This window comes from Pipistrellus hanaki (assembly GCF_964339955.1).
Source record: "Pipistrellus hanaki genome assembly, chromosome: 1".
NCBI lineage: Eukaryota > Metazoa > Chordata > Mammalia > Chiroptera > Vespertilionidae > Pipistrellus > Pipistrellus hanaki.
The window spans coordinates 209,819,835-209,841,655 of record NC_140503.1 but is presented as its reverse complement, the minus strand read 5'-3'; the positions used below and the strand labels follow the sequence as shown (position 1 = coordinate 209,841,655).

General features: G+C 63.9%; 1 protein-coding gene across 6 annotated transcripts in view; it reads left to right on the top strand.

Annotated features, from left to right (window-relative positions):
* NSD2 (nuclear receptor binding SET domain protein 2) overlaps positions 1–21,821 on the top strand; it is a 46,514-nt gene that overhangs the window by 21,959 nt on the left and 2,734 nt on the right. For 2 of the 6 annotated variants that reach the window (XM_084878819.1, XM_084878820.1), the window contains 16 exons: positions 1,399–1,543; positions 3,349–3,467; positions 4,716–4,797; positions 6,396–6,520; positions 14,209–14,340; positions 14,828–14,951; positions 15,555–15,755; positions 16,525–16,704; positions 16,781–16,937; positions 17,045–17,250; positions 17,575–17,678; positions 18,140–18,409; positions 18,654–18,770; positions 20,580–20,721; positions 20,879–20,985; positions 21,414–21,615. In XM_084878819.1, coding sequence (XP_084734945.1) covers positions 1,399–1,543; positions 3,349–3,467; positions 4,716–4,797; positions 6,396–6,520; positions 14,209–14,340; positions 14,828–14,951; positions 15,555–15,755; positions 16,525–16,704; positions 16,781–16,937; positions 17,045–17,250; positions 17,575–17,678; positions 18,140–18,409; positions 18,654–18,770; positions 20,580–20,721; positions 20,879–20,985; positions 21,414–21,615 — 2,413 coding nt within the window. Of the gene's footprint in view, positions 1–1,398; positions 1,544–3,348; positions 3,468–4,715; positions 4,798–6,395; positions 6,521–8,357; positions 8,400–8,458; positions 10,531–14,208; positions 14,341–14,827; positions 14,952–15,554; positions 15,756–16,524; positions 16,705–16,780; positions 16,938–17,044; positions 17,251–17,574; positions 17,679–18,139; positions 18,410–18,653; positions 18,771–20,579; positions 20,722–20,878; positions 20,986–21,413; positions 21,616–21,821 lie in introns of those variants that run through there. The other 4 variants (XR_014794617.1, XM_084878821.1, XM_084878823.1 and 1 more) reach the window with 4 other exon arrangements.

The following is a 21,821-nucleotide window of genomic DNA, read 5'->3' as shown; positions in this document are numbered from 1 at the left end:
ACACAGGGTGGGGACATGCTGTCTCAGTTTGCATTTGGGGACAGAGTTCCCAGTGTTGGCTGGCAGGTGTTAGGTGTGGGTGGAGCTAGGTCTCGGTGGCGCTAGTGAGCAGCCGGCATTAACGCGTGACCCCCCCCCCCCCCCCACATCACGGGAGCGGGGACACCCCCTTCACTTGCCCCATCCACAGAACTGCCCTTGGGGCAGCTCCTTCCAGCCAGGCGGGCTCCTTGGTGCTGCCCAAACTCTGCACTGGTTGAAAGGGCCTTGGACATGCCAAAACCGGTGTGGCTCAGTGGATAGAGCGTTGGCCTGTGGACTGAAAGGTCCCAGGTTCGATTCCGGTCAAGGGCATGTACCTTGGTTGCGGGCATATCCCCAGTAGGGGGTGTGCAAGAGGCAACTGATCGATGACTCTCATCGATGTTTCTAACTCTCTATCCCTCTCTCCGTAAAAAAATCAATAAAATATATTTTAGAAAAAGAAAAAGAAAAGAAAGGGCCTTGGGCAGCGCGTCTCTGAAGCGGCGCCAACTGTGCTGCAGTCTGAGGACAGCCCCGGAAGCGGGGGCCCGGCCCCCGAGCCCTGCAGTGATCCTGTGTAGGAAGCAGCTTGGTTTTCCGGACCGTCGAAGAGAGGGAAACACATTCTGAGTTCACAGGCTCCTGGCCACAGCTGGTTTGGCCTGAGGGTCAGAGTTTGTTGACCTCTGCTCCCCTGCTGTTGCTGGCTCTAACTCAGTGCCCACGAGAAACTGGGGAACCTATCAGCTGGTCCAGACCCGGGTTGAACTGGTCTTGGGAGGACTTGCACCTTCTGGATTGTGAGACCTGGTTCTCAGGGAGCAGCCAGGCCAAGCCCCCCTGTGGGGGGGGGCACCAGAGTCCCGGGGATCGGCCTGGCTGGCAGGCCTGTGGGCTGAAAGGCTGCATCTCGGTGCAGCCTGAGGGTGGGGTGCCGGCCGGGCGGGGACATAGTGCTGCCTTTGCTGGGGTGGACGGGCTGAGGGCGCTCCTCCGCACCCTCCCTCACACTGTCTGTCCAGAGCGGGCCCCTGAAGGTGCTGTGGGCGCTCCGGCCAGCAGGACGCCGGGCCCAGACCTCACCCACTCCCTGCTCCAGGGCGGCATTTCCACACCGACCTCTCAGCACACCTAGGAAACGGTGCTTCCGAGTAATTAGTGGTTCTGGACGGCACGTCTTCTCTCCCGTTTGCCACCTGCTCGGGCACAGTTGCGCCCCGCTCCAGCCTTGTTTTCAGGGTTGTGCCAGCGAGTGTCCGCCTCGCGGAGCAGGCAGTGGTGGCGTGGGGAGGACGGTGTGCTCGTTCTCAGGGACCCAGACCACGCCCAGCGAGTGTGCGGCGCCTGGCCTCCTCACACCCCCCTCTGCTCCAGGTGATGGCTGAGCACCCGGATGCCTCCAGGGAGGAGATCGAAGAGCTGCTGGGGTCACAGTGGAACATGCTGAGTGAGAAGCAGAAAGCCCGCTACAACACCAAGTTTGCCGTCCGGGCAGCGTCCCCCTCCGAGGAAGACTCTGGTAAACGCTTAGACGTGGTGTGTGCAGTGTGGCCAGTGTGGGGACTGCAGGGCCCCCGCTCCCAGCTCTGACCTGCGGTGCTATGCCGGCCTAGCCACCAGAGTGCGTGGTCACAGTGAGGTCCCTCAGCCACCCTCGTGGCCTCTCTCCGCGTCCTGAGAGCTGCTCCATGCGGCCTAGCTGGCCTGCGGGCCCTTGTGCTTCTGCCCGAGTGGACGGGGCGTCCTTGGCCAGCTTATTGGGAGCTCACAGGCAGGACAGTGACGAGGCTGGCCGTGCCTGGGGGTGTCCTGTTCTTCCTCGGCCTCAGCTTAGAATACAGACAACTCCTGGGCTTTAGGCAACGGAAGAGGAGAGAGGTGCCCTCGTTGGCTGCAAGGCAGGTGTCTGTAGCCTCTGAACACTGCTGATGGGCAGCTCGGATGGAGCTGTTCTCACCCGGAGGGCTGAGCACGCCGTCCTCCCCATGCCACAACACCCTGCTCACTGCTCCGAAGGCCTCGTCCGGGTGGCTGTGAGCAGCCCTTGGGGCCGTGGCCAGTGTGCTCTGCGCCACCCGGGAGTCAGGTTCGAGGGTGACACTGCCCGCCCACGGGACGCTAGGCAGGTCCAGGCTAACCCTGAGTGGAAGGCCGGTTGGTGGTCCATGCTGGTCTCCCCCCAGCGCCTGCCTCGTCCTCGTCTGGGCCCAAGGTCCGGTGGGGGAGAGCCCTGGAGCCCTGTGGGCTCGGCGCGGAGCGCAGGCACCCCTGAACTTGCAGGTGCAAACGCAGTTGCTTCTGTATGAAATGGATAAAATGCAGCACGTTGTAGGGTTTTTAAAGTCCAACTTAACTTCTGTCTGAACGTCAGTAAGTAAAGGATTAAATTAACACTGGGTTATGTTTAAATTTTTTATTTTTACTTACTTTTACTTTATTGATTAAGGTATTCCATATGTGTCCTTATCCTCTCATTGTCCCCTCACCACCCCTCATGTCTGCACCCAGTGGTTGGCTTATGTGTATGCATACGTGTATTTATGTGTGTGTGTGTGTGTGTGTGTGTGTGTGTATATATATATAGATATATATATATATATATAATCATTTTTTTAATATATTTAATGATTTTTTTACAGAGAGAAAGGGAGAGGGATAGAGAGCTAGAAACGTCGACGAGAGAGAAACATCGACCAGTTGCCTCTTGCACACCCCCTAACAGGGATGTGCCCGCAACCAATGTACATGCCCTTGACCAGAATCGAACCTAGGACCTTTCAGTCCGCAGACCAACACGCTACTGCTGAGCCAAACCGGTTTCGGCTGCATACATGTATTTAAATTAAATTCTATGGTATGTCAAAATGTAATGGTAGCAAATGCCAACCTGATAATCCTGGATTAGATGAGGGTTTTTCAGAATTTGATGTACCGGAAGCACAGTTCCCTGCAGGTCAAAATGCAGAGGTTGGATCTGGAACATTCGGCCCTGGGGCCAGGACGGAGGGAACTGCCCCGGCGGGGTTTGCACCCACGTCCAGTGGTGCACAGTGCAGCTGTGCAGCGGTATTTTGTTCCATTGTAGCTTCCTAATACTTTATTTTTATTGATTTCAGAGAGGAAGGGAGAGGGAGAGAGAGTCATGGATTGGCCACCTTGTGCACACCCTCTTCTGGGGATCAAGCCCACAGCAACCCGGGCATGTGCCCTGACTGGGAACTGAACTATGTATGACCTCCTGGTTCCTAGGTCGGTGCGCAGTGACTGAGGCACGCCGGCCTGCTGTGCAGCATTTTTCGCGTTCGTCCCCATCTCCGTGCCTAGGTAACGCACACGGGAAAAGAAGAGCCCTCCCGAAGAGGACTCCGGACCCTGCAGGAGACGCTGAGCTGGAAGAGACACCCAGGAAGAGGCTCCGGGCGGACAAGCAGGGTCTCCGGAAGGTAATGTCCGGTCTGCCTGGCCTGGGCCGAGTGCCGTGTGACTGACGCCTGGTATGTTCTCCCCTCCCGCGGGCTGCTCGGGGCCGTCACCAAGCTTCTCTCGCTGCATCGTGGGGAGGCTGCTTCCGAGAGCAGCGCTGGCCTGCCAGGGGCTCTCACGGTAAAGCGACGCCGGGGTTAGAGCCACGGCCCGTCTCTGGGTCTGCTTCCGGGGCGGCGTGCCAGCCTGCTGGCCCTCGGTGGCTCCGTGAGCTCGCAGAGTGTGCCAGGAGCTTGTGGTGTCTGGGAAGCGCCCCGCACGTTCCCACATAGTCCAGCTGGGGAGCGCCAGGAAGTCCTCCGTTTCCTCTGCTCTGTCCACGAACAGAACGTGATGTCACACCTGTCATTGGCACCGTGGCACCTCTCATTCCTGTAAAGCCATCTTGGCAGCTCTGGGGGCAGCCGGCCCTGCCCTGCTCCAGGCCCCCAGGTGGTTCCGGGCACTGTCCGGTGCGTGAATGACGCCTGCAGGGAGACGCAGAGCGCTGCTCAGTCCCCGGGCACTGCCAGCAGCCTGTCTGACACGGTGCTGTGAAGTATTTGCATAAATGACTTGCCAGAAGAATGGCCCAGTTGTTAAAATCTCACAATTCGCATTGAGTGGCTGTGTGGACACGTCTCCGGACGCAGCTCAGGAAGCCGCTGTGACAGGCAGGTGGTGTCTGCCTGGCTTGGCTTTCAGGCCGTGTCACTCGCCAGCCGCCAGCTGCCGTCACCCCAGGTGCAGGCACCGCCTGGTCCACAGCCCCGGGCGGGGGTGGGGGTGGGGTCGTGTTGCAGTGCAGGGTGGCCAGGAGGCCGTGGCCACAGTGCCCGTGGTGTTTTCAGGGACGTGACTCTGTCCTGAGGGCTGGACAGGTACTCACAGCGCCTGCCTTCCCACGTGTGCTCGGCTGTGAAACGTGCTGTGTGCGCGTGCGGTTTGTGTGGAGCTGGTCTGCGAGTGTGTGTCCTCAGGAGGAGGCGCTTGTGGGTGGTGACTGAGCCTGGTGCCACTTCGGGGGCTGGGCAGCCTGGGGAGGGCCCTGTGCACTCCCCACACTCCTGGCTCGTCAGGCGTGCGAGGCCCCGTGTGTGCAGACGTGGGGCTGGGCTGCTGGTGACCTGCCAGACGCTTCCCAGGAAGAAGCCTCAGTCACTGTTTTTCAGCACCCTCCGTGAGTTCTGTTAGGTGATCCTTTCCCTTTTTTTCTTTTTTAATAACAGAGAGAGACCATTGCAGACAGAACATCCCGAACAGGCTCCTGCAAGGCCGCAGAGGCCGTGTCCTTCCTGAAGAGCCAGGCAGGTAATGTGGCCCCGCGGCCGGTGGGCTCCACAGGCGCCTGGGAGATGGGGGCGGGGGTGGAGACAGGCCGGCCTCTGTCCTGGTGGGTGGGCGGGACCGGAGCCTTCAGGGGTCAGAGCCACAGGCAGGCGGACAGGTGCCAGGACGGCTCCGTGCACTTGAGCAAACCCTCTTGTGGTCAGTGTTTGAACGACGCAGCTCAGTTTTGAAGCCATGTCTTTGTCCCTGCGAGGTGGTGGTGTTCTCAGAATAAAACAGCTGGAGAAGGGGCTCCACCAGCTGGCAGGCTCTCCCTCCCGTGCCGGCCGCCGGCCGGGCTGTCAGCTCCGGCTCCAGCATGTGCTCCGGTATCGGTGATGCCTCCACACGTGCTTAGAACGTTTGTGAAAGGGACTGTCAGGACAGCGACAGGGAGACACAGCTGTCACCTTCTGACGGGTTTTCTGGTGGGTCTGACTGGTGTTTATTTAAAGAGATTTTCTATTGATTGGTTGATTTAAGAAGGACAGATGGATTTGTTGTTCTACCTGTTTGTGCATTCATTGGTTGATTCTTGTGTGTGCCCTGCCTGGGGATGGAGGCTGCAACCAACTGAGCTACGCTGCCAGGGCTTGTCTGTTTTTTTATTTGGATATTTGTTCCATTGACTTTTTTAGAGAGAGTGGCAGGAAGGGGGAGACAGAGAGAGAAACATTGATGTTAGAAAGACACATCGATTGGTTGCCTCTGGCACACGCCCTGACCTGGCACTGGGGATGGAGACTGCAGCCCAGGTACGTGCCCTTGACCAGAACTGAACCCAAGACCCTTCAATCTGCAGGCCAATGCGCTTACCTCTGAGCCAAACCGGCCAGGGCTTGTTTGGTCATTTAAAAATATATATATATTTTATTGATTTTTTACAGAGAGGAAGAGAGAGGGATAGAGAGTTAGAAACATTGATGAGAGAGAATCATCGATCACCTGCCTCTTGCACGCCCCCCGCTGTGGATGTGCCCGCAACCAAGGTACATGCCCTTGACCGGAATCGAACCTGGGACCTTTCAGTCTGCAGACCGACGCTCTACCACTGAGCCAAGCCGGTTTTGGCTTGTTTGGTCATTTGTTAAAAGAAGCTTCCAGCTCCAACTCTTAGTAGGAAGGAACGGAGATGTAGGAGAAGCCGTAGTGCAGGTTGCAGACGGCGCTGGTGCCCTCGCTCTCTGAGGTGCTGTCCTGGCTTTAAGTTAGCCCCCGAGAAGATTGTGTGAGCAGGCGGGCACGAGGGGGCCTGTGGTGATGAAGAGGAGGGTCAAGTGGGTCGTGGGGTTGTGGTTCCAGAGAGGTGGACTGCCCTGCTGTGGTATGGTGGTGTGGGGTTTGTCCAGAATGCCTGGCAGGGCTGTGGGCCAGGCTGCATGGAGCCAGGGCCCCGGACGACGGGGGCAGGCTGGGGACAGTGCCGCTCCCGGTGCGTGTCTGCCTGCCTTACCTGCAGATGCTCCCACAATAGCATCGTAGGCCCTGTGCGACAGAGCCCTCAGTCTCAGGCACCTCCTACGCGGGAACGGGATGGGTCCGCTCTCGAGCTTTGTTTAAGGGCTCCAATTACTTTGCAGCAACCAAGCACCTGTCTGACGCGTGCAAACCGCTGAAGAAGCGGAGCCGGACTCCTGCAGCTGCGTCCTCGGCGCTCGCCTTTAGCAAGAGCTCGTCTCCCTCTGCCTCCTTAACCGAGAACGAGGTAAAACACACCCCCACGGCGGCCGTTTCCTGAGCCGCAGGCTCGGGCGTCCGTGGGCTCCCCGCTGTGGGCGAGGCGGAGGCGCTCTGGACGTTAGAGCCGAGGCGTGGAAGGAGGCGCTCTGCCTGTCTGAGCGCGGCGTCTGTGAATGCATGTGGTGATGCTGCAGGGCCGATGCACTCAGTTCCCGAGATCTCTGTGCTCTGTCCGGCCATGACGTCCGCTGGGCGACGCGGCCATTGGCACTCGTCCCGACGAGGCCGGGACGCCTCTCGATCCTGTGTCTCCTGGACCGAGGCTCGTGGACCGAGGCTCGTGGACCGAGGCTTGTGGACAGAGGCTCGTGGACAGGCTCGTGGACAGGCTCGTGCAGGGGCTGGCCTGTGTCTGTGCTCTGGTCCTTCGGTGTGGCGCCTTCGTCGGTAGTTGAGCATCCAGGTGGCGTGGCGCCTGTTTTCTGGGGTTGCAGGGTGTAGGAGGCGTGCCTTCGCTGTCATGTGACACGTAGACCATCACAGACGGGTCTTGCCGGTACTCGGAAACAGAAGCCAGCCTTGGGTGCAGCGGGGACGCGCGCCTCCAGGGGAGGCTGGGACTCAGGCAGCCCAGGTGCCAGGAGCTTAGTTCAGGCTGAATGTCGTCTGTGTCCTCTGTGTCCCCTTCCTCACAGCAGACAGGAGCCCGTCCCTAGATGCTAGTGCAAGAGAGCCTCGAGCCTTGCAGCACAGGGCCGTGGCTGGGAGTGGACAGACCCTCCCCCTGCTGTGTCGGAGGGTGGCACTGTCTCTGGCATGGCCCCCGGTGGGGCGGGCATTCGGCTCTCCGCCAGCCTCAGACGAGGGGCAGGCCCCTCCGGTTGCTGGGGCAGGGGCCCGAGCTCACTGCCTGTCCTCTGGCTCCCCGGGGCAGGACCAGGCTTCCTTGCCAGCGCTGCGTGTGCCCCAGGAGACAGCAGAACTCCTCACGAGCCCCAGGATCTGTGGAGCTGTGAGAAGGCAGGTCCTATGCAGACGGTCCCCACTCAGAGCCGTGCCCTGGAGCAAACGGAGAGGGCCTGCAGGGCTGAGGAGATGCGCAACCCCAGGTCCAGTCACAGGCTGTGCCTGCTGCTCTGGGTGTGGGCCGCAGGCCTCTGTCCGGCGCCTCGTCCTCGCCTCCCGCGGGCACAGCGAGAGCAGATACGGAGCTGCTTTCCTCGCCCGTGTCCCTCCCTGGGCCTGGCATGGACGGGAAGAGCTGGCGTGGCGGGTGCAGAGGGCGGTCCGAAGCCCGTTCTCCCGGGCTCAGCTGCAGCCTGTGGCCTGTACGTCCGTGGGAGCTGGGAAGCACGCTCTCATCGCTGGCCTTGGTCAGTTCTTTTCGGAAGTGGATAGACAGTCACGTACATTTGTATCGCGGACCCCTGCACCGCCCTGCCCTTTGGAAAGAGTGCAGAGCTGTGCCTTCGGTTCCTCGTGTAGAACATGTGGACCATAGGCCTTCCATCGGTCACGTGTGTGGCTTTCACAGGTCTTCCCTCAGAGTTCGTGTCACAGAATGGTAGTGGTCCCTGAACGGCCCGCCGCAGGTGTCACGTTACTGTCCGCACCCCAGCATGTGCCACGCCGAGTGCCTGCAGCATGCGAGGCCGCGGCGCCCCCCCGAAGGCCGCCGGTCGCTCTGACGGGCGCCGAAGCCCTGCCACGTGCTTGGGCCATGGCCCTTTCCCTCGCCCTGACCCAAGTAAGGGACCAGATAGGGTGATACTTAGGTCACGTTTTAGGTCACGTTACAATTTAAGTCCCTTGGGGAGGGCGTGTGCGGTCCACCAACTTACCCCAGTGTTGTCCCCACACAGCCCCGGCACCCGAGGGACCCGATGTAGGAGGTGACACTGCATGATGGCCTGCAGGGCGCGGATGGGGTCCTGTGTTGTAACCGCGTTTCTTATTCCCTTAGTAGAGCAAATGCTTACTGTTCTCGCCTTCACTGGTGACAGCTTTTGTGGGAGCCCACACCCGTCAAGTCGGACTGAGTCAGCTGCCTGTGCTGCCGACACGGCGCGGTGTCCAGGACGCCGGCGGTGGGGCTCTTGCGGCGCCCCTGTGGCCCTCGTCACCTGTGGAAGAGGAGGGCGGTCTGTTTGTACTGGTATCAGTAAACACACACACTGAAGAACGCAGGTAGCACTTTTGAGACCCAGGTAAGATACTGCTCGAGGCATTTAACAGTCACTTCATCCCACGAGAGAGACACCACAGCCCAGCGGTCACTGCAGGGCCAGCTGGAGGCTGCCCTCCGCCGGGTGTCCCCGGCCTGCGACAAGGGCACACACAGGTTTGGTCCTGTCCTGCAGCTCGTATTTCCTGGGTTGTCACTGACCCACGTCAGCGTCAGAGCCTCCGGGAGCCGCACAGACCGCGCCCGGACAGCCACGTGCACCGCTGCTGTGGACACAGCTGGTTCCGGCGTACGAAGCGGAAGGTTTTGGTCTCTTATTCACTGAACAGTTTGACGGTGACACTGCAGTGTGTCCGTAGGAAGAAGACGTGGTTTGCAGTGTGTGACGTGCCCCGGGCCGCTGGGCGTTGAGCCCCGGGGCCGCACGTCCTCACCACGTGGCAGCAGCACGCACTGTTGGCTGTAGACTCCTCCGAAGCCTGTTAGTCTCGTGGCGATTTCTGACTACACGTGTGTCCTGAGCCGTTACTGATTGTCACGCATGCAAAGCCCGTGGGTGCCTGGCTCCTCGCAAAGACGCAGTGGTTTACTTGTGACAAAGTGGTTATAACAATAAAATGATAAAATCCCATCATTCCATCCTTAGCCGGAAGTGTGGGTGCTGTGTGGGCATGAGGAGTGTCCTCTTGGCTGCATCCTGCACGGGGACCGACGGACCTAGGCCTGGCCAGCTGGGCTCCGGGGGCCACGTCAGAGTGCGGGCGGTGGACTGCTCAGATGCAGGGGCGCGGCCTCCCGGTGACCGGGAAGAGCCCAGCAGTTACATGTGCCCCTCAGGAAGCTGGCCACCGAGTGCCATGTCCGACAGGTGGCGTTCACGTGGCCCTCGTTCGGGGAATGATCGCTGAAATAGACGCGCCTGAGAGGCCCTCCCTTGAATCGTGGCTGGTGACTTCCGACGGGCGGGCCAGCGGCCACAAGTGACCGCGCTTTCTGCATGTCCGAAGAAGGGGCCAGCACTGAGTTACCTTAGCCGAGGGCATGGCGCGTGGGGGACCGGATGGGTGTGCACTGCTGCTGAGCTGGGATCCCCTGGGACATGGGAGGGGAGTGGCAGGCGGAGGCAGGTGTGGGCAGCATGCTGCCGGGAGGGAGTCGCCTCCCTGGCAGAACTGTCCCTGCCAGTGCTAGGGTGGCCTTGCCAAGTACACCCGTTAGGCCTGCTGGCCTGGGGTGGGGGTGGGGAGATGGGCTCTGCCCTGAGCTTAGGGACAGAGCCGCGTGGCTGAGTCACTCCAGCGGCTGAGCTGCCTGTTGTCAAGACGCCTGCGCTGCAGTGTCCGCACGGTTGTCATGGCGACGCTGTCCACGTGCTGAGGGGATGGGTAGTGGTCAGAGGCCTCAGCCAGGGTCTGAGGCAGCTGCTTTGAGAGCACAGGCCCCGTCCCTTGGCACAGTTCCCGCCTCTGCATGCAGCACCCTGTCCTGGCATGGAGGTCGGAGGTCGGCTCTTCAGGAACTGAGTGCAAGTGGCCACAGCACACAGGCCACTTGCACTCGGTTCTTGCAACCACTTGGTTGTGGTTCTGCTGCCCACGCGCTGTGTGCTGAGGCCTCGCTCCGAGGGGACGGGTGGTGTGTGCAGTGTGGACGAGGAGCAGGTGTGCCGGTGCTCTGTAGGGTGTCCTGTCTGTCACGTCCGCGCCTCCCCGGTTGAAGGGCCCAGGGGGAGAGGAGGTTCCCAGAAGCCAACGGGACAGCTCCTGCGGCCAGCTTCCAGGCGCTCAGGGTTGCGGCGGCCACAGCAGGACAGCCCACATTGAAGCTGAGCACAGAAAAGGGGGAGGAAGCCCTGCCTGCTCCCCAAACATGGGTGACCAAAAGCGGCGAGAACGGCCGGGCATGAGGGCAAAGCAGAGCCAGCAGGTCCTATTGGTGGGCAGCTCACACTTGCGTCTCATGGAAATGGCCTGAAAAGAGAGGACCAAGTTAGCAGGCAGCTCCAAACCAGATGTGCCCTGTGTGAAGGAGGAAGGACGGCGCCCTTGAGAGGTGCTGGGCCCAGAGCCTGGGGTGTGTGCGCTGGGCCGTGGCCGGCCGTGACGTCTGTCCATCACCGCGCCAGTGTGTACGTGAGGGTGGACCCCACACACTGGGCCCGCGTTCCTGGGTGGAAAGGACAGGTGGAGACGGAGGGAGGGAGCTCTGGCAGGGTCACAGATTCTTCTCACGTGCTCCTGACTTAATGCTTCTGAAGCAGGCGCCTCGTGCTTGGTGGTTCTGGCCGGCCGGCCTTCCTCAGGCTGGAACAGCCTTTGGTGTGACGTCGGCACGTTGTCTCTGAAAAGCGATGGCTTTCTGGAGGAGGTTCTCGCCGGCCCAAACCCCACCGGCTTCCGCGGTGTTTCCAGGGCGCTGAGTCTTGTGTCGGGGTTTGGTCCTGAGGCTGGCCTGACGTGTGCACCATCTTGCTGCTGTAGCTGGAATCCTAGCACCCACCTCGGGGCCGGGGCCTGACCTCAGCGGGTGGAGGCCACGCGGTTCGTCCCCGCGGGCCCCTGGTGCGCGGGGTCCCGGGCCTCCTCCGGGCAGGCTCAGGCTCAGGGTCAGGTGAGGCCCAGCGGCCGCGTCTCTCAGACACCTTTGCGCCTCGGTGGTTCCGTGTCCGGTCCACGTGTGCAGTGTTTCTCGGCCCGTGTCTGGTTGTTGGGTGACTGCACGCCGTTTGCCAGCGTGTTTTGAAGCGAGCTGACGATGGAGGCTGAGTGGGGGTGTCCCGGCCCCGCCGTGGGGCTTGCGCACATGCTGGTGGGCCTGAGCAGGCTTTGTTCTGTTCTCCAGGCGCCCTCCCGGCCCATGCCTGCTGAGGGCACGGGCTGTAGGAATACTGAGACTGTTGTCTGTGACACGGGCTGGCCCTGGCTCTGTGGCCGGGCCTCCCCGGGGCTCTCACCGCCGCGTCCTGGGAACCCCAAGCACAGGGTGTGCCTTGACCCAGCCCTGAGCCGGGCAGCTGAGAGGGTTCCAGCCTGCTCGTCTTGGAGTTGGCGTGCACGTGGCACATGGGTGGCGAAGGGCTTACTAAAAGCTGCGGGGACTCACGGGCATCTCGCTGTGGCCATGAGCCCAGTGTCTGCCTTGAGTGGACCAGACCTGCTGAACACAAGTTCCCTCCACCTGTGGCCCCCGCGCTGTGATGGTGCTGGTCGCCCTTCAGCAGCACGGGACACGCTCACAGGAACACCCGCCCTTTGTGAGGCCTGTGCTTATGCTTCAGAAACGTGTGGTACCAGCCTGGGAAGGCATCGGTTGTCACGGTTATAGCTCAACCTGCGTGACACCCTGTGGGGTTGGGAGCTGCCTGGTCTGAGTGTCCCCCACACAGGGCACGGCTCTGGGAAGCTGGTTCACACGCGGTCACCAGGTCACACATGTGGTGGCTGCATCCGCGTGCAGGAGCCCATTTCCCAGGCCCGTAGGCGAGCTGACTGCACGTGAGGAGCAGAGAGGCTGCAGAGAGGCTGCCCGGGCGAGTGCTGGGTGGGCCTGGCCGCGTGGAGCCTGCTCCAGTGAGGCAGGGAACGCCCACAGGCAGGTCAGCCACGCCGTGTCCGTTTCCACGTGCATCCTCTTGGGGGCGGAGCAGACGGAGGGGCGCAGGCGGGGTGGGGCTGTGTGGGACCGCAGTGACTTGTCTCATCACGGTGGCCCCTGCCCAGGCCGGAGTGAGGGTGCGCTGGGCTGGGCGGCGGCCGGCCGCATGGGCTGTGATGTGAGGTCTGTGTCTGCACCTGAGAGCCGCCCAGGACACAGCCTGGGTGGCTGACAGCTCCTTCCCCGATGTGTATCCCGTGTCACTCCCTCCACACGCTGTCACCGGAGCTGTCCACATGGAGACTGCTCCCTTCTCTGTAAACCAGAAATAAACGTGCTGCTCCTTGCTGCCCAGGCTGGTCTGTGTCTTCTGTCTTTCTCTCCTTGCTTTTTTCTTCCAGCCACGCTGAGGGGGCTGTGGGGGGGGAGGCCCCCGAAGGCCCCCTTGGGCCTGCCGGCTGTCAGGCAGCCACCTCCCCGTATGGCCCCGGCCCCGGCTGATAGCCCTGCAGTCCCGGTCTCCGGTGCCCGGCCCATCGGGGACCGTATCTGAAGGGCGTGTGCATGGAGCTGCACTCGGAGCGCCCTCTCAGGCTGCCTTCTTTCGGGATGTTGGTGCTAGAGAATGAATGGGGCGTGTGTCCGGAGGACTGTGGGCCCCGGCCTCCCACCAGGCAGCCATGGTGACCGGGCTCTCCCACAAGAGACGGGGTTTCGAGTCATTCACCTGCTGCTTCAGTCCTGGAAAACGAGGAAACCGGGCGAAAGGTCCCCGTCTTACCATGAGGTTACGGGGTGTCAGACACGGGCATGTCGAGGCTGGACAGTGGCCACGCACCTGTCCCCCTGCCCGCACAGTCTGTTCGGGCCTCCAAAAGCCGGCCCCTCTCAGCCAGGCAGCTAAGCCAGCAAACCCGTGTGTGGTTTTCCTATTTCTTCTGCTCGCGGGACGTCCGTCTAGACAGAGGCCGGTGCTGAGGCTGCAGGAGGGGCTTGTCTGTGGGCTGTGCACTTGTTTCTGTGACTTCTCCAATGTGGCCTCTTCCCGCCCTTCCTCTGTCCCTGGGCGGATGGCAAGCCGGGGGCACGTCCGTGCCCGTGACTCCCGAGGGCAGAAGTGCAGTCCATGTGTTGGCTCAGTTGAAAATTCACTTCTCAGCATTTACTGGACGTGAGATGTGTCTTTCTGATGTTCAGTTGAGAACTGAATTTAAGAAAACCTCCAGTTGCTGTCTGAGAGTTTTATTGGTTTCTATTTAAAGACATAGTCTTGCTGGTCACTGGAGGGGATGCCGAGTCAGAGGTAGGGAGGGAAGCCCCGAGGGGGAGACGGCCCAGTAGAGCCGGGCGCCTCCCGGCCCCCACCCAGCTCCACTGACAGGCAGCTGTGCTGAGAGGCAGGCAGTGGGAGGGAAACACGCAGGGACAGGCGTGATGAGCCTGCCTCGCTGTGCACGTCACACTTCTGAACACGGAGCCTCGCCTGCTGTACGGGGCTCCCATTCCGACTGCACGCTGGTCCTTTCAGAAACTCACTCGGCACCGGTGCCCCTTTCACTTAAAACAGCCGGCCGTTACCCACCGGGTACGAGAGGCCAGGACCCTTGGTCCCAGAGCCCGCCTGCGGCCACCTGTGCAAGCACATTGCGTCCCATAGGTGTCACTCCGTGTTGGAGGCCTGTCGGGGCATGTGCACATGTGTGCACACGCCCTGCAGGTCTACTGGAATGAAGCCCGTTTCTGATTTCTGTCCAGCTTCTCTCCATGTTGTGACCACGTCTGCTGAGAAGAGCTGGCCGTGCCGGCGAGTGGAGAGGCCAGTGTGCGTGTGCATCAGGCGTGTACCACGCGTGTGCACGTGGACCGAGCCCGGCGGGCCTGTTTCTGAAGCCCCCTGCGACTAGTGAACTGTCGTCCGCCTCCTCCACCTGCAGGTCTCAGATGGCATGGGCGACGAGCCCTCGGAGTCCCCGGACGAAAGTGCAGACGAAACTCAGACTGAAGTGTCCGTGTCCTCCAAGAAGTCGGAGCGAGGCCTGACAGCCAAGAAGGAGCACGTGTGCCAGGTGAGGCCGGCCGCCGCCTCGCCGCTCGGCTGGCCGCCTGCTGACCCCGGGCCCTTTTGGGGGCGGGGAGCCGTGGGAGGAGGCGGGAGCTGCCGGGATGTCTGGCTCCCCTTGGCGCACACCGGCAGCGGGCCGCCAAGTGCTGTGTGCCCAGCACCCTGAGCGCGTAGGGCACCGCGCGGTCAGCTCGGCCCTCGCAGCTGCCTGGGGTGAGCCTGACTCCTGGAGAGGGTGTGAGCCCCGGGTGCACATGTGTCCAGCTTTCACCTGCTCTTCCCTCGCGTCGGGACGGCCCGCAGGCTGTGCTCCTTCGGGGCCCTGGGCTTCGCTGGTCCTCTGCCCGGGGCTGGGTGAAGCGGACAGGGCGGGGGGGGGGGGGGGGGGCGGCGGGGCGCCTGTGCTCAGACGTGCCTCCGTGTGCCCGCCCCGGGAGGAGCTGCGAGGGCGGTGGCTAGGGCTGCAGGGCTCACCCGCTCTCTGCCCGCAGCTGTGCGAGAAGCCCGGCCGCCTCCTGCTCTGCGAGGGCGCCTGCTGCGGCGCCTTCCACCTCGCCTGCCTCGGGCTGCCCCGGCCGCCGGAAGGGGGCTTCGTCTGCAGCGAGTGTGTCTCAGGCAAGTGCCGCCCCGCCAGCCCCCAGTGCCCGCCGCGGTCCTTCGCGCCCGGGCCCTGCCGCACCCGGAGGGCCCGCCCTCCCCTCGCTGCCGCCTCGGTGCTGCCTCGGTGCTCGGCGCGCCTGCTGTCGAGACGTGTCCCTCGGCACTCGTGTGGTCCGGGGTCCGGCAGGCAGCCCGTGGGGGGGCGGGGTGCTGCCGCTGGAGTGCCTCCCTCCGTGGCCCCTGCTCTCGGGCTTCAGCACAGCCGGGGCGGGCGGGGCGTGGGCAGCATGTGGTCGCTGGCGCTCCTGGCCCTCGGAGACGCCTGACCGTCCGGGGAGTGCCCCAGGCGTGCCATCCCCTGGACGCCTCCCCTTGGGCGCCAGTGCCCTGCGTGCCTCTTCAGGTGGCTGCGTACCCCTCCCCGCGGGAGGGGAGGCCGCCCCCAGAACCCTGCCCCCACTTCTCGCTCCACACCCGTCTGGCAGGGGAGGCGGGACTTGCTGAGGCTGCGTGGCCCCCCCCTTCCCTCGGAAAGCAGCCTGGCGCCCTCCAGCGCTGCCGCTTTTGTGGCTCAGGGGCTGCAGCTGATTCCTGTCCCGGCCCCCCCCCCCCCCCCAGGGATCCACTCGTGCTTCGTGTGCAAGGAGAGCACGGCGGAGGCCCGGCGCTGCGCGGTGCCGCAGTGCGGCAAGTTCTACCACGAGGCCTGCGTGCGCAAGTTCCCCCTGACCGTGTTCGAGGGCCGCGGCTTCCGCTGCCCGCTGCACAGCTGCGTGAGCTGCCACGCCACCCACCCCTCCAGCTCGCGCGCCACGAAAGGTGGGCGGGTCAGCTCGCGGGCGCAGGGCGGGCGGCGGTGGCGTTACTTGGATAACCTTTCCTATTACTGACCAGCAGGCTGGCTGGGTTCCTAACGGAGGACTCCCCCGCTTCCTGCCCTGTCATCGTACAGAGCTTTCCCGGAGGTTCTGTGATTCTCGTCCGGGAAGTGGGGTCTGGAGTTAAGGCGTAGCTGTGGCTTCATGTTGAGTGTGACTTTGGGGCTGGCACCAGCGTGTCCTCCCAGGCGACTTTGCCCCCAGGAACCTGGGCCGGGCCTGGCTCTTCGGAGCCATGCTGGCCCCTGGTGGGCAGACACAGCAAGGCTGCGGCCGGGAGCCAGCCCTTAGAGAGGGTGGCATCTTAGTGACTTTCTGGCTCATCCTCACCTGAGGGTAATCTTTTCATCCATTCCCAGAGCGGTGGGAGGGAGGAGAGGGGGAGAGAGATCACCAATGAGAGACATCGATTGGTTGCCTTCCACACGTGGGCGGGGAATTGAATCTGCACCCCAGGTACGTGCCCTTGGCCAGAATCGAACTTGCGCCCCTTCAGCCCCTGGCTGGCGCTCTAACCACTGAGCCCACCGGCCAGGGCTGGAGTGTAGGGTTGTGAATGCTGGGCCCTTTCCTCAGGCGTTTTCCAGGATGTTTTTCTGCTGCACATTCCCACCGCCCGTCTGGTTCTTTTTTGTCCGTCGTGGCGATGTTTCCGTGTCACGTGAGGCCGGCTGTCTCACCCGCTCACAGCGCCTCCCGTCTCTCCCCAGGTAAGATGATGCGGTGCGTGCGCTGCCCCGTCGCCTACCACAGTGGGGACGCCTGCCTGGCGGCCGGCTGCCTGGTGCTCACGCCCCACAGCATCGTCTGCACGGCCCACTTCACCGCGCGCAAGGGGAAGCGGCACCACGCCCACATCAACGTGAGCTGGTGCTTCGTGTGCTCCAAAGGTGAGCGGGCCCCCGCGGGCGTGAGCGTCTCAGCGCGGTGCTCCGCCGTGCACGCCGCTGAGCCGCCCCTTTGCAGGGGGGAGCCTGCTGTGCTGCGAGTCCTGCCCGGCGGCCTTCCACCCCGACTGCCTGAGCATCGGCATGCCCGACGGCAGCTGGTTCTGCAACGACTGCCGGGCGGGGAAGCGGCTGCACCACCAGGACATCGTGTGGGTCAAACTCGGCAACTACAGGTGGGACCGCCCCCGCCCTCCCTGTGCTTGCCTTGCAGAGCGGACGTGTGGAGCCAGCGCCACTCTCTCTGAGGAGTCTGTGACCCTGTTTTTAATATTTATAATAGATGGTGGCCCGCTGAAGTCTGCCATCCCAAAAATGTCCCCCCAAATATTCAGAAAATGAAGCACGAGATTGGAGAATTCCCTGTGTTTTTCTTTGGGTCTAAAGATTATTACTGGACGCATCAGGCTCGAGTGTTCCCGTACATGGAGGGGGACCGGGGCAGCCGCTACCAGGGGGTCAGCGGGATCGGCAGAGTCTTCAAAAACGGTACGGTCGCGGGGGAGCCCTGGTTTCTGCTTTTGGAAGCGTGGTTTCCGTAGAAACCCTGGCCTGTGGGGCCCGGGGGCGGGGGGAGGGGGGCCGCCTGTGATCTGGGGGTGGTCCATCTCACCCCGGCGTTGGGCAGTCTTCAGGAAGGTCAGTGCTTCACTCAGATGGGGGTGTGGGGGGCTTGCTGCTGTCAGCTCGAGTGCTGGGCGCCAGGGGTGGGAGTGGACCTTGCCAAGGGGGCCCTGGGCCTCGGGAATGACCGTGCGCCGGAGGGCAGATGGGCCCGTTGACCAAGCGCTGTCCTCCGCGCTGACCTTCCAGCACTGCAAGAAGCAGAAGCGCGTTTCCGTGAAATCAAACTGCAGCGGGAAGCCAGGGAGACGCAGGAGAGCGAGCGGAAGCCCCCGCCCTACAAGCACATCAAGGTGAGCGCACGTGCAGAGGCAGGATCGCGGGGAAGGGCAGGCGTGCAGCCCCATGTCCTCCTGCCTCTGCTGCTTCCCTGCCGTGCCTCCTGCTCCATTAGCAGGGAGCAGGCCGGGCGGAGGCTACGCCCGGAGCCCACCCGTCCAGGTGGCGCTGCGGGTGCTCCTCGCGGAGGGAAGTGCCACGGACGCGGGCACCTTGTCCCGGGCAGCCTGTGTGCCAGCTGTCCAGTGGGAGTCGCACTACCACAGGGCACGTGGGGCGGAGGGGAGGGGGCGTTGTGCTTCAGCCCACCTTCCGGAGCTCCAGGGCAGGCCAGCCGCCCCGCCTGGCGAGGGCCCTGTGGCCGGTGGGGGCTGTGCACCTCTGGCCAGGCCCTGCCCAGCCTCAGCTGCCGGCCGGCAGGAGGCTGGTGGGCGGCAGGGTGTCGGGCTCCAGCTGAGGCAGGCCTGTCCCGCAGGTGAACAAGCCCTACGGGAAAGTGCAGATCTACACGGCCGACATCTCCGAGATCCCCAAGTGCAACTGCAAGCCCACGGACGAGAGCCCCTGCGGCCCGGACTCGCAGTGCCTGAACCGCATGCTCATGTTCGAGTGCCACCCGCAGGTGTGCCCCGCCGGCGAGGCCTGCCAGAACCAGAGCTTCAGCAAGCGCCAGTACCCCGAGACCAAGATCGTGCGCACCGACGGCAAGGGCTGGGGCCTGGTGGCCACGCGGGACATCCGCAAGGTGTGGCCCCCCCCGCCCAGCTGCGTGCTCGGGGCTGCGCTGGGCATGCGGGTGGGCATGCGGGTGGGCATGCGGGTGGGCATCCGGGTGGGGCTGAGTTGCCACGGCGGGTCCTGGGGACGTGACCGACCGGGAGGTTACCTAGCAAGGGGAGCCCAGGCAGCCCTGTGCACGTGCCCCCTGCTGGGCCGGGCAGCTGGTGAGGGGCGGGCGCGGCGGCCTCCAGCCTGTGCTCTGCTCGCAGGGGGAGTTTGTGAACGAGTACGTGGGCGAGCTGATCGACGAGGAGGAGTGCATGGCCCGGATCAAGCACGCGCAGGAGAATGACATCACGCACTTCTACATGCTCACCATCGACAAGGTAGCGCCTGCGGGCGGTCGCCCGGCGGTGCAGGGCGCCTGGGCCTCGATTGCTCCCTGGTGTGAGGGGCGCTGGCCTCTTCCTGTCGTCGGGGAGAAGTGGGGGGCCACGTGGTCGGTCGTGGCTGAGCCCAGAGCAGCGAACATTTGGAAGGAAGCCTGCGGGGGTCAGTGCCCAGGGGGGTGGGGAGGGGGGTGGGGGGTGGGGCAGGCGCATCGGGGGCGCAGCCATGGCCCTTCCTGGGGTGACTCCTTTTGTGACCGCTCCTGTGACCCCTCCTCCCGGTCGGAGGGCGCTGGCGGGGCCTGGCCAGTGGTTAGAGCCGACCTGAGCCCGCCGAGCAGAGCGCCGCGCCGTCCTTTAACGCAGCCGGTTCCTGCGGGGGCGCCGCCCGGCGCAGCTCTGCTCCTCCGCGTTTCTGACAGGAACACCCTGCCCCAGCGCGGGGGCGCGGGGATGGGGACCTGGGCGCGGGGATGGGTTTAGGCTGAGGTTGCTGAGAGCCCAGATGAGGTGACCCTGAGGGGAACGGAGCTCTGTGTTGGCAATGGGGAGACCCAGACAGGCCGGGACCAGGCCCTGAGCAGCCACCTCGGTCTCAGGCTGGGAGGCGCCCCAGCAGGATAGGGGCGTCAGGCAGCTGTGAGCTGGTAAGGGCGAGCGTGTAGGAGAGAGGTTGGGGCGGAGGGGCAGAAACGAGCACAGGCCAGTGAGGTAAACCTGGAAGTAAACCTGGAAAAGTGCCCATCTCCCCGAGGAAGGTCACGGGCGTTCCATTGCCACCTGGACAAGAGTTCAGGACCCTGCAGGACCCCCCCGTGGACGTGTCTCAGCAGTGAGGGCCCCTGCAGGGGCAGGGTGGGGCGGGCAGGGGCCAGGCCGGGCTGGTGGATGGAGGAGACCTGGGAGGAGGCGGGCTACAGCCGGGGAGGGAGAGGTGGCTGCACCAGACCAGGGAGTGCGGAGTGGGGCTGTCTGTGAGGGCGCGCAGACAGGGTGGGCGGCGTGCAGACAGGTCCGGCCTGCGGGCTTGTGGGTGGGCGCTGGCGGTGGCCGCAGCGCGGGGTCCAGGGCGGTGTGCCCCCTGCACCTGGGTCAGGGACCGTCCACCACGACCCCGTGGGTGAACCACGCAGGGTGTGAGGCGCGTCTGCTGTGGAGAGCGGGTGCGTGCAGACGGCGTGTCGCGACGGTGCGTGCACGTGGCAGGGGAGCTGGCATTTCCGTGTCCCTCGCCAGGCCTGGGCCTGATGTGGCCTTATGCTCGGTGCCTGGCACCTGCGCCCAGCACAGCTGGCCTGCCCGCCTTCCCTGCTGGCAGCTCGCCTCTGGGCTTGCCTCAGCAACGCAGAGTTGGGAGCACAGGCCTGTGCCGGCAGGGCTGCCCCAGCTGCTGACCGCCGCCGGGCTCGGACCACGGCCCTGTCGGCGCCGCCGTGACCGAGCCCGGGTCTGCTGCTGAGTGCGGGCGCCTTCCCTTCTGCTCAGAGTTGTGTTTGCGTCCTGTGCCCATTCGTAGTGTGGGCTGCTCTGTGCGCCCGGGCTGTTGGTGCCGACCTTCGGTGCCCGCCAATGGGGGGGGCACCGGGCCTCGGCTCCCACCGGGCTCCCCGGCTGGTCCCATCCACGTGGTCCTGCCCTGCCCTCCGGGAGCGACAGCAACGGGACTGGATTGGGGGCTCCTGTCCGAGCGGACGCAGGAGACCACGGTTGCCAGTGCAACACCTGCTGCCGGCGAGTCTGGTGAGGGGCCCGCAGAGGCCGGGCAAGGGCCCCGGCACGCACTCGAACCCTGCGTTGTGCCTCCAGGACCGCATCATCGACGCCGGCCCCAAAGGCAACTACTCCAGGTTTATGAACCACAGCTGCCAGCCCAACTGCGAGACCCTCAAGTGGACGGTGAACGGGGACACGCGTGTGGGCCTGTTTGCCGTGTGTGACATCCCCGCAGGTACGGCCGGAGCCCAAGCCCTCGGGTGGCTGCTGGTCGCCTGAGGTCGTGTCTGGTGTGAGTGTTTCATGAGGCGACATTCACAGCCGTGGGGAGGGGGCGCCGGCGGCTCAGACGGTAAACAGACGGTGTTTCCGTGCGGCCCTCTGCCTCCCAGGGACGGAGCTGACGTTTAACTACAACCTCGACTGTCTGGGCAACGAGAAGACGGTGTGCCGGTGCGGCGCCCCCAACTGCAGCGGCTTCCTCGGGGACAGGCCGAAGGTAAAGGCGCGCGCCCCCCGGCCTCTCCCGTCCGGCCCCTCCTCACGGCCTCCGTGTCGGTCGCCCCCCTCTGCCAAGGACGGGTCAGGCTGGAGTAGGTCCTGCTTCAGTGTGGCCTCCACCCACCCAGCATGTCTGCTGCGACCCGCTCCACACCGCCACCCCTCAGGTGGCAGGACAGGCCTTGGGGGACACAGGCGTCTGCTGCGGGAGTCCCTGCTCCCCCTTTCCCACACTCACCCCGACCCTGGGTCCGGCAGAGCGTGGTGTCCTTGGCCCGCCGTCGGCAGGTGGCCGCCTGGGCTCCTGCGTGCTCCGAACGCCTTCCCGCCTTGCGCGCGGTGTCGGGACGGGCGTGGAGCTCCCCGTCCTCCGATGCTGGGGCTTCTGCCGCCGCTCCCCCACGGTCCGCGCGTCCCTCTCCCCAGACGTCCACGGCGCTGTCCGAGGACAAGGCCAAGAAGGCGAGGAAGAAGGGCCGCCGGCGCCGCACCAGGGGCGAAGGGAGGAAGCCGTCGGAGGACGAGTGTTTCCGCTGCGGCGACGGCGGGCAGCTGGTGCTGTGCGACCGCAAGTCCTGCACCAAGGCCTACCACCTGTCCTGCCTGGGCCTGGGCAAGCGGCCCTTCGGTGCGTGCCCCGGGGCTCGTCCCGCAGCGGTGGGAGCGGGAAGCCAGGAGCCCCCAAAGGCAGAAAGCCCAGCGCTGTGGAAGTCCAACATGTTTGTCAAACAGACAGAAAAACGCGGTGAGATAGGTGGCAGGCAGACGCTGAGAGAGGCCTCAGCGGGTGGGATATTTCCCGCCTGGCCAGGCCCTTAGCGATGTGTGCGGGAC